At 40.5% G+C, this 20,652-nt stretch overlaps 1 protein-coding gene across 1 annotated transcript in view; it reads right to left on the reverse strand.

Moving 5' to 3' along the window:
- Nucleotides 1–20,652, reverse strand: part of LOC135530922 (integrin alpha-V-like) — a 54,407-nt gene that overhangs the window by 513 nt on the left and 33,242 nt on the right. The window contains exons 6-10 of the mRNA XM_064959089.1: nucleotides 19,416–19,461; nucleotides 10,871–10,993; nucleotides 10,460–10,504; nucleotides 4,137–4,180; nucleotides 1,959–2,015 (exon numbers count right to left, since the gene is read on the reverse strand). Of these exons, the coding sequence (XP_064815161.1) occupies nucleotides 1,959–2,015; nucleotides 4,137–4,180; nucleotides 10,460–10,504; nucleotides 10,871–10,993; nucleotides 19,416–19,461 (315 nt within the window). The remainder of the gene's footprint in view (nucleotides 1–1,958; nucleotides 2,016–4,136; nucleotides 4,181–10,459; nucleotides 10,505–10,870; nucleotides 10,994–19,415; nucleotides 19,462–20,652) is intronic.

Genomic DNA, 20,652 nt, shown 5'->3' on the forward strand with positions numbered 1-20,652 from the left:
GGACGCCCTGTCTCTGTGTGGACCGTAACGGACTCCCTGTCTCTGTGTGGACCGTAACGGACGCCCTGTCTCTGTGTGGACCGTAACGGACTCCCTGTCTCTGTGTGGACCGTAACCGACTCCCTGTCTCTGTGTGGACCGTAACGGACGCCCTGTCTCTGTGTGGACCGTAACGGACGCCCTGTCTCTGTGTGGACCGTAACGGACGCCCTGTCTCTGTGTGGACCGTAACGGACTCCCTGTCTCTGTGTGGACCGTAACGGACTCCCTGTCTCTGTGTGGACCGTTACAGACTCCCTGTCTCTGTGTGGACCGTAACGGACTCCCTGTCTCTGTGTGGACCGTAACGGACTCCCTGTCTCTGTGTGGACCGTAACGGACTCCCTGTCTCTGTGTGGACCGTAACGGACTCCCTGTCTCTGTGTGGACCGTAACGGACTCCCTGTCTCTGTGTGGACCGTAACGGACGCCCTGTCTCTGTGTGGACCGTAACCGACTCCCTGTCTCTGTGTGGACCGTAACGGACTCCCTGTCTCTTTGTGGACCGTAACCAACGCCCTGTCCCTGTGTGGACCGTAACGGACTCCCTGTCTCTGTGTGGACCGTTACAGACTCCCTGTCTCTGTGTGGACCGTAACGGACTCCCTGTCTCTGTGTGGACCGTAACGGACTCCCTGTCTCTGTGTGGACCGTAACGGACTCCCTGTCTCTGTGTGGACCGTAACGGACTCCTGTCTCTGTGTGACCGTAACGGACGCCCTGTCTCTGTGTGGACCGTAACCGACTCCCTGTCTCTGTGTGGACCGTAACGGACTCCCTGTCTCTTTGTGGACCGTAACCAACGCCCTGTCTCTGTGTGGACCGTAACGGACGCCCTGTCTCTGTGTGGACCGTAACCGACTCCCTGTCTCTGTGTGGACCGTAACGGACTCCCTGTCTCTGTGTGGACCGTAACGGACTCCCTGTCTCTGTGTGGACCGTAACCGACCAATACAGTGCTGAATAAGGTTTACTATAGAGACCAACACAGTGCTGAATAAGGTTTACTACAGAGTGTGTGGACCGTAACGGACGCCCTGTCTCTGTGTGGACCGTAACGGACGCCCTGTCTCTGTGTGGACCGTAACCGACTCCCTGTCTCTGTGTGGACCGTAACGGACTCCTGTCTCTTTGTGGACCGTAACCGACGCCCTGTCTCTGTGGGACCGTAACGGACGCCCTGTCTCTGTGTGGACCGTAACCGACTCCCTGTCTCTGTGTGGACCGTAACCGACTCCCTGTCTCTGTGTGGACCGTAACCGACTCCCTGTCTCTGTGTGGACCGTAACGGACTCCCTGTCTCTGTGTGGACCGTAACCGACGCCCTGTCTCTGTGTGGACCGTAACGGACTCCCTGTCTCTTTGTGGACCGTAACCGACGCCCTGTCTCTGTGTGGACCGTAACGGACGCCCTGTCTCTGTGTGGACCGTAACCGACTCCCTGTCTCTGTGTGGACCGTAACGGACTCCCTGTCTCTGTGTGGACCGTAACGGACTCCCTGTCTCTGTGTGGACCGTAACGGACTCCCTGTCTCTGTGTGGACCGTAACGGACTCCCTGTCTCTGTGTGGACCGTAACCGACTCCCTGTCTCTGTGTGGACCGTAACGGACTCCCTGTCTCTGTGTGGACCGTAATGGAGATTCCAAGAGGAACCCTCAAAACAAATCATATTAATTATGTCAACATTCCTTTCATCCTGCTGGCTCAGAGTCGGTATGCACACACGCGCACGCACGCACACGCACGCACACACACGCACGCACACACGCGCACGCACACACACACACGCACACACACGCACGCACGCACACGCACGCACACACACGCACGCACACACGCGCACGCACACGCACGCACACACACGCACGCACGCACACGCACAGTTTCATGTAAAACCACTACCATCTCATACCGTACCTGTGTTCCTGTGAAGTTCAGGACAGACTGCATATTCCTCCCATTGAAGATGTTCACCTACATGGCAAGAAAACATAACTGACTCGGTTTTCGTTTTTCACCCACAATGACATAATAATAGTTAGCCTAGTTGATCTAGTCTGTGTGTGTTTCAGCCATGGCAACAATAGTTGTCTATAGCACACACAGCACAGATGCAGTAAAGAGATACATGGAACTGACCAAAACAATGGAAATGCCATGGCAACGCCACTCACCCCCCCTTAAAAATGTGCCTACATTTAAGCTATTGTTTAAATATGTATTTAACACTATTTGGGGTAAACATCAGAGTGTAATGCTTGTATGGATCAACTGTATTTCATTTCAAAATGGCTTCAAGTACCACCACCTGATTTCTATATGGCTAGCTATGCTACCAGCTGATTGGAGCAGAAGTTAGCGTTTAGCAGATATTTTTTTTATGAACTGAAAATAACTATTTCTAAATATTAGTCAACAAAAACAGCGAAATAGATCTAAATTCGGATTTTAGTAACCACATTGTGGCCCTGTTAGAACACAAAAAAAATCATAACGAATATGAGGAATATCCACATTGTAAAACCAGAATTTTTAAAAGTGCTCCAATGGAGTCCTTGTTCTTCCCTCACGGTACGTTGACCTCTCTAACACATGTATAGTACAGCTCTCAAAAATATTTTCACTCAATGACGGGAAAGCATTCAGACCCCTTCACTCTGTAGCAAATGTATATAATTTTAAGAATTATTTAAAAAAAACTGAAATATCACATTTACATGAGTATTCAAACCCTTTACTCATTACTTTGTTGAAGCATCCTTGGGCAGCGATTACAGCCTCGAGTCTTCTTGGGTATGACGCTACAAGCTTGGCACATCTATATCTGTCTTTTCTCCCATTCTCCTCTGCAGATCCTCTCAAGCTCTGTCAGGTTGGATGGTGAGCGTCGCTGCACAGCTATTTTTAGGTCTCTCCAGAGATGTTCGATCGGGTTCAAGTCCAGCCTCTGGCTGTGCCACTCAAGGACATTCAGAGACTTGTCCTGAAGCCCCTCCTGTGTTGTCTTGGCTGTGTGCTTAGGGTTGTTGTCCTGTTGGAAGGTGAACCTTCACTCCAGGCTGAGGTCCTGAGCACTCTGGAGCAGGTTTTCATCAAAGATCTCTTTGTACCTTGCTTCGTTCATCTTTCCCTCAATCCTGACTAGTCTCCCAGTCCAGTCCCTGCCACTGAAAAACATCCCCACAGCATGATGCTGCCACCACCATGCTTCACCGTAGGGATGGTGCCAGGTTTCCTCCAGATGTGACGCTTGGCATTTCGGCCCAAGAGTTCAATCTTGTTTCTCATGGTCTGAGAGTCTTTAGATGCCAAGCGGGCTGTCATGTGCATTCTACTGAGGAGTGGCTTCCGTCTGGCCACTCTATCATAAAGGCCTGATTGGTGGAGTGCTGCAGAGATGGCTGTCCTTCTGGAAGGTTCTCCCATTTCCACAGAGGAACTCTGGAGCTCTGTCAAGGTAATTATCGGGTTCTTGGTCACCTCCCTGACCAAGGCCCTTCTCCCCCGATTGATCAGTTTGGCTGGGTGGCCAGCTCTAGGAAGAGTCTTTGTGGTTCCAAAATTCTTCCATTTAAGAATGATGGAGGCCACTGTGTTCTTGGGGTCCTTCATTGCTGGTACCCTTCCCCAGATCTGTGTCTCAACACAATCCTGTCTATAAAGCCATACGGACAATTCCATCGACCTCATGGCTTGGTTTTTGCTGTGACATACACTGTCAACTGTAGGACCTAATACAGACCGGTGTGCCTTTCCAAATCATGTCCAATCAATTGAATTTGCCACAGGTGGACTCCAGTCAAGTAATAAAAACAAGTATGATAATTGGGGTATTGAGCATAGATTGAAGATTTTTTTTTTTTACTTAAACCATTTTAGAATAAAACACAACAAAATGTGGAAAAAGTGAAGGGGTCTGAATACTTTCCGAATGCTCTGTATATAAAGGTTAATCTATCGTTGACAGACTACGCAGATATTGAGCATCTGACAGAAATACACACAATTTTGGTTCTGGGTTAACCAAGATTAGATGAAAGCTAAATAATTGTAGTATACAAATTCTGTTTGTATATATGAGCTCATAATACATACATAGCCCAGAGCTTTGTCTCCCCTGGGTACCCCGGTAATGTAATCTGTACAACAGAAGAGAAATAACAGAAATAATGTTAAAACTAAATCACCATTGACCTGTTCTATATAGAATGTTAGAATGAGATCACCATTGAAATGTTCTATATAGGATGTTAAAAATAGATCAGCATTGAACTGTTCTATATAGAATGTTAGAATGAGAACACCATTGAACTGTTCTATATAGAATGTTAGAATGAGATCACCATTGAACTGTTCTATATAGAATGTTAAAAATAGATCACCACTAAACTGTTCTATATAGAATGTTAAAAATAGATCACCATTGAACTGTTCTATACAGAATGTTAAAAATAGATCACCATTGAACTGTTCTATATAGAATGTTAGAATGAGATCACCATTGAACTGTTCTATAGAATGAGATCACCATTGAACTGTTCTATATAGAATGTTAGAATGAGATCACCATTGAACTGTTCTATACAGAATGTTAGAATGAGATCACCATTGAACTGTTCTATATAGAATGAGATCACCATTGAACTGTTCTATATAGAATGTTAGAATGAGATCACCATTGAACTGTTCTATATAGAATGTTAGAATGAGATCACCATTGAACTGTTCTATATAGAATGTTAGAATGAGATCACCATTGAACTGTTCTATATAGAATGTTAGAATGAGATCACCATTGAACTGTTCTATATAGAATGTTAGAACGAGATCACCATTGAACTGTTCTATATAGAATGAGACCACCATTGAACTGTTCTATATAGAATGTTAGAATGAGATCACCATTGAACTGTTCTATATAGAATTTTAGAATGAGATCACCATTGAACTGTTCTATATAGAATGTTAGAATGAGATCACCATTGAACTGTTCTATATAGAATGTTAAAACTAGATCAGCATTGAACTGTTCTATATAGAATGTTAGAATGAGATCACCATTGAACTGTTCTATGTAGAATGTTAAAAATCGATCACCATTGAACTGTTCTATATAGAATGTTAGAATGAGATCGCCATTGAACTGTTCTATATAGAATGAGATCACCATTGAACTGTTCTATATAGAATGTTAGAATGAGATCACCATTGAACTGTTCTATACAGAGTGTTAGAATGAGATCGCCATTGAACTGTTCTATATAGAATGTTAGAATGAGATCACCATTGAACTGTTCTATATAGAATGTTAAAACATGATCACCATTGAACTGTTCTATATAGAATGTTAAAAATAGATCACCATTGAACTGTTCTATATAGAATGTTAGAATGAGATCACCATTGAACTGTTCTATATAGAATGTTAGAACGAGATCACCATTGAACTGTTCTATATAGAATGAGATCACCATTGAACTGTTCTATGCAGAATGTTAGAATGAGACCACCATTGAACTGTTCTATATAGAATGTTAGAACGAGATCACCATTGAACTGTTCTATATAGAATGAGATCACCATTGAACTGTTCTATGCAGAATGTTAGAATGAGACCACCATTGAACTGTTCTATATAGAATGTTAAAAATAGATCACCATTGAACTGTTCTATATAGAATGTTAAAACTAGATCACCATTGAACTGTTCTATATAGAATGTTAGAATGAGATCACCATTGAACTGTTCTATATAGAATGTTAAAACTAGATCACCATTGAACTGTTCTATATAGAATGTTAGAACGAGATCACCATTGAACTGTTCTATATAGAATGAGATCACCATTGAACTGTTCTATGCAGAATGTTAGAATGAGATCGCCATTGAACTGTTCTATGCAGAATGTTAGAATGAGACCACCATTGAACTGTTCTATATAGAATGTTAAAAATAGATCACCATTGAACTGTTCTATATAGAATGTTAGAATGAGATCACCATTGAACTGTTCTATATAGAATGAGACCACCATTGAACTGTTCTATATAGAATGTTAGAATGAGATCACCATTGAACTGTTCTATATAGAATGTTAGAATGAGATCACCATTGAACTGTTCTATATAGAATGTTAGAATGAGATCACCATTGAACTGTTCTATATAGAATGTTAGAATGAGATCGCCATTGAACTGTTCTATGCAGAATGTTAGAATGAGACCACCATTGAACTGTTCTATATAGAATGAGATCACCATTGAACTGTTCTATATAGAATGTTAGAATGAGATCACCATTGAACTGTTCTATATAGAATGTTAGAATGAGATCGCCATTGAACTGTTCTATATAGAATGTTAGAATGAGACCACCATTGAACTGTTCTATATAGAATGTTAAAACTAGATCAGCATTGAACTGTTCTATATAGAATGTTAGAATGAGATCACCATTGAACTGTTCTATATAGAATGTTAAAAATAGATCACCACTAAACTGTTCTATATAGAATGTTAAAAATAGATCACCATTGAACTGTTCTATACAGAATGTTAAAAATAGATCACCATTGAACTGTTCTATATAGAATGTTAGAATGAGATCATCATTGAACTGTTCTATATAGAATGAGATCACCATTGAACTGTTCTATATAGAATGTTAGAATGAGATCACCATTGAACTGTTCTATACAGAATGTTAGAATGAGATCACCATTGAACTGTTCTATGCAGAATGTTAGAATGAGATCGCCATTGAACTGTTCTATGCAGAATGTTAGAATGAGACCACCATTGAACTGTTCTATATAGAATGTTAAAAATAGATCACCATTGAACTGTTCTATATAGAATGTTAGAATGAGATCACCATTGAACTGTTCTATATAGAATGAGACCACCATTGAACTGTTCTATATAGAATGTTAGAATGAGATCACCATTGAACTGTTCTATATAGAATGTTAGAATGAGATCACCATTGAACTGTTCTATATAGAATGTTAGAATGAGATCACCATTGAACTGTTCTATATAGAATGTTAGAATGAGATCGCCATTGAACTGTTCTATGCAGAATGTTAGAATGAGACCACCATTGAACTGTTCTATATAGAATGAGATCACCATTGAACTGTTCTATATAGAATGTTAGAATGAGATCACCATTGAACTGTTCTATATAGAATGTTAGAATGAGATCGCCATTGAACTGTTCTATATAGAATGTTAGAATGAGACCACCATTGAACTGTTCTATATAGAATGTTAAAACTAGATCAGCATTGAACTGTTCTATATAGAATGTTAGAATGAGATCACCATTGAACTGTTCTATATAGAATGTTAAAAATAGATCACCACTAAACTGTTCTATATAGAATGTTAAAAATAGATCACCATTGAACTGTTCTATACAGAATGTTAAAAATAGATCACCATTGAACTGTTCTATATAGAATGTTAGAATGAGATCATCATTGAACTGTTCTATATAGAATGAGATCACCATTGAACTGTTCTATATAGAATGTTAGAATGAGATCACCATTGAACTGTTCTATACAGAATGTTAGAATGAGATCACCATTGAACTGTTCTATATAGAATGAGATCACCATTGAACTGTTCTATATAGAATGTTAGAATGAGATCACCATTGAACTGTTCTATATAGAATGTTAGAATGAGATCACCATTGAACTGTTCTATATAGAATGTTAGAATGAGATCACCATTGAACTGTTCTATATAGAATGAGATCACCATTGAACTGTTCTATATAGAATGTTAGAATGAGATCACCATTGAACTGTTCTATACAGAGTGTTAGAATGAGATCACCATTGAACTGTTCTATATAGAATGTTAGAATGAGATCACCATTGAACTGTTCTATATAGAATGTTAAAACTAGATCAGCATTGAACTGATCTATATAGAATGTTAAAACTAGATCACCATTGAACTGTTCTATATAGAATGTTAGAATGAGATCACCATTGAACTGTTCTATATAGAATGTTAGAATGAGATCACCATTGAACTGTTCTATATAGAATGTTAGAATGAGATCACCATTGAACTGTTCTACATAGAATGTTAGAATGAGATCACCATTGAACTGTTCTATATAGAATGTTAAAACAAGATCACCATTGAACTGTTCTATATAGAATGTTAAAAATAGATCACCATTGAACTGTTCTATATAGAATGTTAGAATGAGATCACCATTGAACTGTTCTATATAGAATGTTAGAATGAGATCACCATTGAACTGTTCTATATAGAATGAGACCACCATTGAACTGTTCTATATAAAATGTTAAAAATAGATCACCATTGAACTGTTCTATATAGAATGTTAAAAATAGATCACCATTGAACTGTTCTATATAGAATGTTAGAATGAGATCACCATTGAACTGTTCTATATAGAATGTTAGAATGAGATCACCATTGAACTGTTCTATATAGAATGAGATCACCATTGAACTGTTCTATGCAGAATGTTAGAATGAGACCACCATTGAACTGTTCTATATAGAATGTTAAAAATAGATCACCATTGAACTGTTCTATATAGAATGTTAGAATGAGATCGCCATTGAACTGTTCTATGCAGAATGTTAGAATGAGATCACCATTGAACTGTTCTATATAGAATGTTAAAAATAGATCACCATTGAACTGTTCTATATAGAATGTTAAAAATAGATCACCATTGAACTGTTCTATATAGAATGTTAAAACTAGATCACCATTGAACTGTTCTATATAGAATGTTAGAATGAGTCACCATTGAACTGTTCTATATAGAATGTTAAAAATAGATCACCATTGAACTGTTCTATATAGAATGTTAGAATGAGATCGCCATTGAACTGTTCTATGCAGAATGTTAGAATGAGATCACCATTGAACTGTTCTATATAGAATGTTAAAAATAGATCACCATTGAACTGTTCTATATAGAATGTTAAAAATAGATCACCATTGAACTGTTCTATATAGAATGTTAAAACTAGATCACCATTGAACTGTTCTATATAGAATGTTAGAATGAGTCACCATTGAACTGTTCTATATAGAATGTTAGAATGAGATCACCATTGAACTGTTCTATATAGAATGTTAGAATGAGATCACCATTGAACTGTTCTATATAGAATGTTAGAATGAGATCGCCATTGAACTGTTCTATGCAGAATGTTAGAATGAGACCACCATTGAACTGTTCTATATAGAATGAGATCACCATTGAACTGTTCTATATAGAATGAAAGAATGAGATCACCATTGAACTGTTCTATATAGAATGTTAGAATGAGATCGCCATTGAACTGTTCTATGCAGAATGTTAGAATGAGACCACCATTGAACTGTTCTATATAGAATGTTAAAAATAGATCACCATTGAACTGTTCTATATAGAATGTTAGAATGAGATCACCATTGAACTGTTCTATATAGAATGTTAGAACGAGATCACCATTGAACTGTTCTATATAGAATGAGACCGCCATTGAACTGTTCTACATAGAATGTTAAAAATAGATCACCATTGAACTGTTCTATATAGAATGTTAAAAATAGATCACCACTAAACTGTTCTATGTAGAATGTTAAAAATAGATCACCATTGAACTGTTCTATACAGAATGTTAGAATGTGATCGCCATTGAACTGTTCTATGCAGAATGTTAGAATGAGACCACCATTGAACTGTTCTATATAGAATGTTAAAAATAGATCACCATTGAACTGTTCTATATAGAATGTTAAAACTAGATCACCATTGAACTGTTCTATATAGAATGTTAGAATGAGATCACCATTGAACTGTTCTATATAGAATGTTAGAATGAGATCACCATTGAACTGTTCTATATAGAATGTTAGAATGAGATCACCATTGAACTGTTCTATATAGAATGTTAGAATGAGACCACCATTGAACTGTTCTATATAGAATGAGATCACCATTGAACTGTTCTATATAGAATGTTAGAATGAGATCGCCATTGAACTGTTCTATGCAGAATGTTAGAATGAGACCACCATTGAACTGTTCTATATAGAATGTTAAAAATAGATCACCATTGAACTGTTCTATATAGAATGTTAAAAATAGATCACCATTAAACTATTCTATATAGAATATTAGAATGAGATCACCATTGAGCTGTTCCATTCTGGAACATTAAGTTTCACACACAGAACTAAGACATTCCACAACACATTACTGTACCAAACCCAGAGATTACAGTATGGAGCATCCCACTTGTACAAGTGACAAAATAACATGAGTAGGTGAAAGGCCATGTACGCAGTACTAAACAGAGGAAGGAGTGTTGATGGAGACAGAAGAGACAACAGTAGATGGGAACAGTTTGATGGCCAAAACTTACCATCTTCTCCATCAGCATTGAAGTCACTGACAGTCACAGAATAACCTGGAAGTAAACATCAAATAAATACCAAATAAGCCAGGGGACATGGTGCCAGTGGAGTAGAGTAGCGTTGACGTATTGCATTCCACAACAACAGACCATGCACAGTTTAACAACATTGCTAAATCCTCTGCCACAAAACCCTAAGAGCTCATTAAATTCTTTAACGATAGTTATGAGCCTCTTACAGAGCCAAAACAAGAGCTTCAACACCACTTGAGAACATGCTAATCATAGTAAGCAGACATATATTTAACCAGAAAATGAATATGTCCCACATGGCACTTTATTCCCTACGGGCCCTGGTCAACAGTAGAGCACTATAGAGGGAATAGGGGGCTGTTTGGGACTCAGGACAACAGGACTTACCTAAATAGCTGTCATCGTACTGAGCGCTGGCAGACTTAGTGGTCAGCTGGTTACTGTAAGGAGTGTAGTATTGTCTATTGAACCTGGTGATGATCTCAGAGATATCATCACTTATCAGCTGACCTGTGGAAATAACATACAGCGTCCTACATATCACCTTATGTTATTAATAACATACAGCGTCCTACATATCACATTACTTTATTAATAACATATAGCGCCCTACATATCACATTACATTATTAATAACATACAGAGTCGTACATATCACCTTATGTTATGAATAACATATTAATAACATAAGGGCTTCTACTCCTTAATGACAAAATGTTAGTAAAAAAGCCGGGTCCGGGGGTGAGAGAGGGTCTGTGTAGCCTAATTTGTTTTGGTCTAAATTGTGCTTCTGCTTACATTTTTCACAAAAAATGCTTCAAGGTTCACAGAATGTGAGAATCTAATATACACTGAGTGTTCAAACATTAGGAACACCTTCTACTATCGAGTTGCAGACTGGCATGGCACCCATACAAATGTTGACCGTTTCTAAATTCCACCCCTCCCTAATCAAATTCACTCAGTGCCTACCCAGCATAGCAGCAGCCAATGAACCGCCCCGCTACGAACAACTTTGACAGCTTTAAAAAGGGGCTGTATTTGCTCCTTTGACTCACAACAGGATGTTGCAACGAGCAGCACACCCAAAGAAAAACAACATCTCAACATGTTCCCTGGGTCACAGAATCTGTCACAGAATTAAGAGACCAATTCTAGGGAGAGAGAATGTTTTTTTAATGTTACACGGTTCCCATGTTCTCAGAGTACAAGATATTGTCCTAGACGCATTTCGTGGGACTGTTGCTAGAACATTCCTGTGTCCAGTTTCCTGAGGCTTAGGAGAAAATTGCACCAATGTCCCACCAAACATACAGAGAACATGGCTGCTTTGTTCTCAGAACATAAGATATTACTGTTATAGACACATTGCTAGAACATTCCTGTGTCCAGTTGTCAGGACGTCACCTGATGGTCCCAGAGAAAACATCTGGTTACTGTGGCCCAGCCCATCAAGGCTCTGATTGGTCAACCACTGTTACTGTTGCCGAGCCCATCAAGGCTCTGATTGGTGAACCACTGTTACTGTGGCCCAGCCCATCAAGGCTCTGATTGGTCAACCACTGTTACTGTGGCCCAGCCCATCAAGGCTCTGATTGGTCAACCACTGTTACTGTGGCCCAGCCCATCAAGGCTCTGATTGGTCAACCACTGTTACTTTTGCCCAGCCCATCAAGGCTCTGATTGGTCAACCACTGTTACTGTTGCCCAGCCCATCAAGGCTCTGATTGGTCAACCACTGTTACTGTTGCCCAGCCCATCAAGGCTCTGATTGGTCAACCACTGTTACTGTTGCCCAGCCCATCAAGGCTCTGATTGGTCAACCACTGTTACTGTTGCCGAGCCCATCAAGGCTCTGATTGGTGAACCACTGTTACTGTGGCCCAGCCCATCAAGGCTCTGATTGGTCAACCAACGTTACTGTGGCCCAGCCCATCAAGGCTCTGATTGGTCAACCACTGTTACTGTTGCCCAGCCCATCAAGGCTCTGATTGGTCAACCACTGTTACTGTTGACCAACCCATCAAGGCTCTGATTGGTGAACCACTGTTCCTGTTGTCCAGCCCATCAAGGCCCTGATTGGTGATCCACATCACATCTTGTTACTGTTGCCCAGCCCATCAAGGCCCTGATTGGTGATCCACATCACATCTTGTTCCTGTTGTCCAGCCCATCAAGGCCCTGATTGGTGATCCACATCACATCTTGTTACTGTTGTCCAGCCCATCAAGGCCCTGATTGGTGATCCACATCACATCTTGTTACTGTTGCCCAGCCCATCAAGGCCCTGATTGGTTGGTGAACATCTTGGCTCACGGCATTCAGATCTTCCTGCTTTGTCGACATGTCCATCTCAGTTATCAGTTCATTAGAATATTTGAGAGCTTGGGACGATCAAGCATCGTTTCATTTTTTTGAGTTATTCACATCAGCCTTGTACTGTTGTTCAGTGTTCTCTCCCTGGGGTTTTACAGGTACGATTTAATGAAGCTGCCAGTTGAGGACTTGTGAGGCGTCTGTTTCTCAAACTAGACACTCTAATGTACTTGTACTCTAATGTACTTGTCCATCTACAGTTTTTGGGAATTTCTCACATGGAATAGCCTTCATTTCTCAGAACAAGAATAGACTGAAGAGTTTCAGAAGAAAGTTATTTGTTTCTGGCCATTTTGAGCCTGTAATCAAACCCACAATTGCTGATGCTCCAGATCCTCAACTAGTCTAAAGAAGGCCCGTTTTATTGCTTATTAAATCAGTATAACAGTTTTCAGCTCTGCTAACAAAATTGCAAAATGTTTTTCTAATTATCAAGTAGCCTTTTCAAATGATAAACTTGGATTAGCTAACACAACATGCCATTGGAACACAGGAGTGATGGTTTCTGATAATGGGCCTCTGTACACCTATGTACAGTGGGGCAAAAAAGTATTTAGTCAGCCACCAATTGTGCAAGTTCTCCAACTTAAAAAGATGAGAGAGACCTGTAATTTTCATCATAGGTACACTTCAACTATGACAGACAAAATGACAAAAAAAATCCAGAAAATCACATTGTAGGATTTTTAATGAATTTATTTGCAAATTATGGTGGAAAATAAGTATTTGGTCAATAACAAAAGGTTATCTCAATACTTTGTTATATACCCTTTGTTGGCAATGACAGAGGTCAAACGTTTTCTGTAAGTCTTCACAAGATTTTCACACACTGTTGCTGGTATTTTGGCCCATTCCTCCATGCAGATCTCCTCTAGAGCAGTGATGTTTTGGGGCTGTTGCTGGGCAACACCGTCTTTCAACTCCCTCCAAAGATTTTCTATGGGGTTGAGATCTGGAGACTGGCTAGGCCACTCCAGGACCTTGAAATGCTTCTTACGAAGCCACTCCTTCGTTGCCCGGGCGGTGTGTTTGGGATCATTGTCATGCTGAAAGACCCAGCCACGTTTCATCTTCAATGCCCTTGCTGATGGAAGGAGGTTTTCACTCAAAATCTCACGATACATGGCCCATTTTATTATTTCCTTTACACGGATAAGTCGTCCTGGTCCCTTTGCAGAAAAACAGCCCCAAAGCATGATGTTTCCACCCCCATGCTTCACAGTAGGTATGGTGTTCTTTGGATGCAACTCAGCATTCTTTGTCCTCCAAACACGACAAGTTAAGTTTTTACCAAAAAGTTCTGTTTTGGTTTCATCTGACCATATGACATTCTCGCAATCTTCTTCTGGATCATCCAAATCCTCTCTAGCAAACTTCAGACGGGCCTGGACATGTACTGGCTTAAGCAGGGGGACACGTCTGGCACTGCAGGATTTGAGTCCCTGGCAGCGTAGTGTGTTACTGATGGTAGACTTTGTTACTTTGGTCCCAGCTCTCTGCAGGTCATTCACTAGGTCCCCCCGTGTGGTTCTGGGATTTTTGCTCACCGTTCTTGGGATCATTTTGACCCCACGGGGTGAGATCTTGCGTGGTGCCCCAGATCAAGGGAGATTATCAGTGGTCTTGTATGTCTTCCATTTCCTAATAATTGCTCCCACAGATGATTTCTTCAAACCAAGCTCCTTACCTATTGCAGATTCAGTCTTCCCAGTCTGGTGCAGGTCTACAATTTTGTTTCTGGTGTCCTTTGACAGCTCTTTGGTCTTGGCCATAGTGGAGTTTGGAGTGTGACTGTTTGAGGTTTTGGACAGGTGTCTTTTATACTGATAACAAGTTCAAACAGGTGCCATTAATACAGGTAACGAGTGGAGGACAGAAGAGCCTCTTAAAGAAGAAGTTACAGGTCTGTGAGAGCCAGAAATCTTACTTGTTTGTAGGTGACCAAATACTTATTTTCCACCATAATTTGCAAATAAATTCATAAAAAATCCTACAATGTGATTTTCTGGATTTTTTTTCTAATTTTGTCTGTCATAGTTGAAGTGTACCTATGATGAACATTACAGGCCTCTCTTATCTTTTTAAGTGGGAGCACTTGCACAATTGGTGGCTGACTAAATACTTTTTTGCCCCACTGTAGATATTCCATTAAAAATCAGCCATTTCCAGGTTCAATAGTCATTTACAACATTAACAAGGTCTACATTTCTGATCAATTTGATGTTATTTTAATGGACATCTTCTGTTGCTTTTCTTTCAAAAATAAGAACATTTCTAAGTGACCCCAAACTTTTGAACGGTAGCGTAGAAGTCTTGGAAGCTGAGCATCTCAAAGATACAGTTGAAGTCAGAAGTTTACATACATCTTAGCCAAATACATTTAAACTCAGTTTTTCACAATTCCTGACATTTAATCCTAGTAAAAATTCCCTGTCTTGGGTCAGTTAAGATCACCACTTTATTTTAAGAATGTGAAATGTCAGAATAATAGTAGAGAGAATGATTTATTTCAGCTTTATTTATTTCATCACATTCCCAGTGGGTCAGAAGTTTACATACACTCAATTAGTATTGGGTAGCATTGCCTTTAAATTGTTTAACTTGGGTCAAACCTTTCATGTAGCCTTCCACAAGCTTCCCACAATAAGTTGGGTGAATTTTGGCCCATTCCTCCTGACAGAGATGGTGTAACTGAGTCAGGTTTGTAGGCCTCCTTGCTCGCACACACTTTTTTAGTTATGTCCACACATTTACTATAGGATGAGTTCAGGGCTTTGTGATGGTCACTCCAATACCTTGACTTTGTTGTCCTTAAGCAATTTTGCCACAACTTTGGGTCATTGTCCATTTGGAGACCCATTTGCGATCAAGCTTTAACTTCCTGACTGATGTCTTGAGATGTTGCTTCAATTTATCCACATAATTTTCCCTCCTCATGATGCCATCTATTTTGTGAAGTGCACCAGTCCTTCCTGCAGCAAAGCACCCACAAAACATGATGCTGCCACCCCCGTGCTTCAAAGTTGGGATGGTGTTCTTGCAAGCCTCCCCCTTTTTCCTCCAAACATAAAGATGGCGAACAGTTCTAATTTTGTTTCATCAGACCAAAGGACATTTCTCCAAAAAGTACGATCTTTGTCCCTATGCGCAGTTGCAAACCGTAGTCTGGCTGTTTTATGGCGGGTTTGGAGCAGTGGCTTCTTTCTTGCTGAGCCTTTCAGTTTATGTCGATATAGGACTCGTTTTACTGTGGATATAGGTACTTTTGTACCCGTTTCCTCCAGCATCTTCACAAGGTCCTTTGCAAAGTACGTTCATCTCTAGGAGACAAAACGCGTCTCCTTCCTGAGCGGTATGACGGCTGTGTGGTCCCGTGGTGTTTATACTTGCGTACTATTGTTTGTACAGATGAACGTGGTACCTTCAGGCATTTGGAAATTGCTCGCAAGGATGAAACAGACTTGTGGAGGTCCACAATTTTTGGCTGATTTCTTTTGATTTTTCCATGATGTCAAGCAAATAGGCACTGAGTTCGAAGGTAGGTATTGAAATACATCCACAGGTACACCTGCAATTGACTCAAATTATGTCAATTAGCCTATCAGAAGCTTCTAAAGCCATGACACCATTTTCTGGAATTTTCCAAGCTGTTTAAAAGCACAGTCAACTTAGTGTATGTAAACTTCTGACCCACTGGAATTGTGATACAGTGAATTATAAGTGAAATAATCTGTCTGTAAACAATTGTTTATGACTTGTGTCATGCACAAAGTAGATGTTCTAACCGACTTGCCAAAACTATAGTTTGTTAACAAGAAATTTGTGGAGTGGTTGAAAAACGAGTTTTAATGACTTCAACCTAAGTGTATGTAAACTTCTGAAATCAACACCACATACTGTTATACCATATTGAACCACATACTGTTACACCATATTGAACCACATACTGTTATACCATATTGAACCACATACTGTTATACCATGTTGAACCACATACTGTTATACCATATTGAACCACATACTGTTACACCATATTGAACCACATACTGTTACACCATATTGAACCACATACTGTTACACCATATTGAACCACATACTGTTACACCATATTGAACCACATACTGTTATACCATATTGAACCACATACTGTTATACCATATTGAACCACATACTGTTATACCATATTGAACCACATACTGTTACACCATATTGAACCACATACTGTTATGCCATATTGAACCACATACTGTTATACCATATTGAACCACATACTGATACACCATATTGAACCACATACTGTTACACCATATTGAACAAACACGTGTCTGATTAGGAATCACATCAGCTCTCGTCATCGCATTTATATCTGGAACATTCCTAATTAGATGCCGAAACATGGCCCAGGCTATCCCATCGGGCTGAACAACGCCTCTTATCTGTGACTGTATTCATGATGCAGCACTTCCTCTTATCTGTGACTGTATTCATGATGCAGCGCTTCCTCTTATCTGTGACTGTATTCATGATGCAGCACTTCCTCTTATCTGTGACTGTATTCATGATGCAGCACTTCCTCTTATCTGTGACTGTATTCATGATGCAGCACTTCCTCTTATCTGTGACTGTATTCATGATGCAGCGCTTCCTCTTATCTGTGACTGTATCCATGATGCAGCACTTCCTCTTATCTGTGACTGTATTCATGATGCAGCGCTTCCTCTTATCTGTGACTGTATTCATGATGCAGCGCTTCCTCTTATCTGTGACTGTATTCATGATGCAGCGCTTCCTCTTATCTGTGACTGTATTCATGATGCAGCGCTTCCTCTTATCTGTGACTGTATTCATGATGCAGCGCTTCCTCTTATCTGTGACTGTATGCATGATGCAGCACTTCCTCTTATCTGTGACTGTATTCATGATGCAGCACTTCCTCTTATCTGTGACTGTATTCATGATGCAGCACTTCCTCTTATCTGTGACTGTATTCATGATGCAGCACTTCCTCTTATCTGTGACTGTATTCATGATGCAGCACTTCCTCTTATCTGTGACTGTATTCATGATGCAGCACTTCCTCTTATCTGTGACTGTATTCATGATGCAGCACTTCCTCTTATCTGTGACTGTATTCATGATGCAGCGCTTCCTCTTATCTGTGACTGTATTCATGATGCAGCACTTCCTCTTATTTGTGACTGTATTCATGATGCACCACTTCCTCAACCATATATGTATGTTTGGTGGGACATTGATAGAATATTCTCCTAACCCTCAGAAAACTGGACACGTGAATGTTATTTTAATGTTCCCATGAAACGTGTCTAGGACATTAATATGTTAAGTTCTGAGAACACAGCAACCACATTATTGGCAAGTTCTATTTGACATTAAGGGAATGGTCTCTGGGAAACATTCCTTGCACATCACAGGAACATTCTTAAGGGAATGTTCTCTAAAGTTGTGGGAACGTTTGTTGTTAGCTGGGCAGTCACTGCTGCAAGCCAGTGTCATGATCTCACAGACTACCGCTCACTTGTCAGCCTAAGAGCTGCATTGACAACAGCTATAGTTAGGAAGTCAAAGTATTACTGCATTGACCACAGCTATATGTAGGAAGTCAAAGTATTACTGCATTGACCACAGCTACAGTTAGGCAGTCAAAGTATTACTGCATTGACCACAGCTACAGTTAGGCAGTCAAAGTATTACTGCATTGACCACAGCTACAGTTAGGCAGTCAAAGTATTACTGCATTGACCACAGCTACAGTTAGGCAGTCAAAGTATTACTGCATTGACCACAGCTATATGTAGGCAGTCAAAGTATTACTGCATTGACCACAGCTATATGTAAGCAGTCAAAGTATTACTGCATTGACCACAGCTATATGTAGGCAGTCAAAGTATTACTGCATTGACCACAGCTATATGTAGGCAGTCAAAGTATTACTGCATTGACCACAGCTATATGTAAGCAGTCAAAGTATTACTGCATTGACCACAGCTATATGTAGGCAGTCAAAGTATTACTGCATTGACCACAGCTATATGTAGGCAGTCAAAGTATTACTGCATTGACCACAGCTATATGTAGGCAGTCAAAGTATTACTGCATTGACCACAGCTATATGTAGGCAGTCAAAGTATTACTGCATTGACCACAGCTATATGTAGGCAGTCAAAGTATTACTGCATTGACCACAGCTATATGTAGGCAGTCAAAGTATTACTGCATTGACCACAGCTATATGTAGGCAGTCAAAGTATTACTGCATTGACCACAGCTATATGTAGGCAGTCAAAGTATTACTGCATTGACCACAGCTATATGTAGGCAGTCAAAGTATTACTGCATTGACCACAGCTATATGTAGGCAGTCAAAGTATTACTGCATTGACCACAGCTATATGTAGGCAGTCAAAGCATCACCACAAATTCCCTGAGTCACTACAAGCCTCATCCCAGAGAAGAGCCACACAGAGCACAGCGTGTCTGACAATAACCTGGAATAACAGACCTGCTCAGTAAATACATAGAATTACACATCACTTACCTTGCCAGTAGAAACTACCAGGGCCTCCAACAACCACCCTGTTATTCTGTTGGAGAGAGAGAGAGAGAGAGAGAGAGAGAGAGAGAGAGAGAGAGAGAGAGAGAGAAAGAGAGAGAGACGGAGAGAGAGAGAGAGAGAGAGAGAGAGAAAGAGAAGGAGAGAGAGAAAGAGAAAGAGAAAGAGAGAGAGAAGGAGAGAGAGAGAGAAAGAGAAAGAGAGAGAGACGGAGAGAGAGAGAGAAAGAGAGAGAGAAAGAAAAAAAAGAACAAATCGAAAAAGATATAACAAAGAAAAACAAATATAAAAAGGAAGAAGGCACTTGTCATCTCCCGTCTGGATTACTGCAACTCGCTGTTGGCTGGGCTCCCTGCCTGTGCCATTAAACCCCTACAACTCATCCAGAACGCCGCAGCCCGTCTGGTGTTCAACCTTCCCAAGTTCTCTCACGTCACCCCGCTCCTCCGCTCTCTCCACTGGCTTCCAGTTGAAGCTCGCATCCGCTACAAGACCATGGTGCTTGCCTACGGAGCTGTGAGGGGAACGGCACCGCAGTACCTCCAGGCTCTGATCAGGCCCTACACCCAAGCAAGGGCACTGCGTTCATCCACCTCTGGCCTGCTCGCCTCCCTACCATTGAGGAAGTACAGTTCCCGCTCAGCCCAGTCAAAACTGTTCGCTGCTCTGGCCCCCAATGGTGGAACAAACTCCTCACGACGCCAGGACAGCGGAGTCAATCACCACCTTCCGGAGACACCTGAAACCCCACCTCTTCAAGGAATACCTAGGATAGGATAAGTAATCCTTCTCACCACACCCCCCCCTTAATGATTTAGATGCACTATTGTAAAGTGGCTGTTCCACTGGATGTCAGAAGGTGAATTCACCAATTTGTAAGTCGCTCTGGATAAGAGCGTCTGCTAAATGACTTAAATGTAAATGTTAAATGAAGAAAGAAAGAGAGAGAAATAAGTTTATAATGCTATTCTGAAAGAAGAAACCAAGACAATAAGATCTGAAATGGAATCCAAGCATCGGAGAACAATACTTTATAAAACTGTTTTTAAGTTATTTATTTATTTTATGGACACAATACGAACCTTGGCAAAGAGGAAACACAAAACACAATATGCACCTTGGCAAAGAGGAAACACAAAACACAATACGCACCTTGGCAAAGAGGAACCACAAAACACAATACGCACCTTGGCAAAGAGGACACACAAAACACAATACGCAC

Source organism: Oncorhynchus masou, unplaced genomic scaffold (assembly GCF_036934945.1).
Source record: "Oncorhynchus masou masou isolate Uvic2021 unplaced genomic scaffold, UVic_Omas_1.1 unplaced_scaffold_1460, whole genome shotgun sequence".
Taxonomy (NCBI): domain Eukaryota; kingdom Metazoa; phylum Chordata; class Actinopteri; order Salmoniformes; family Salmonidae; genus Oncorhynchus; species Oncorhynchus masou.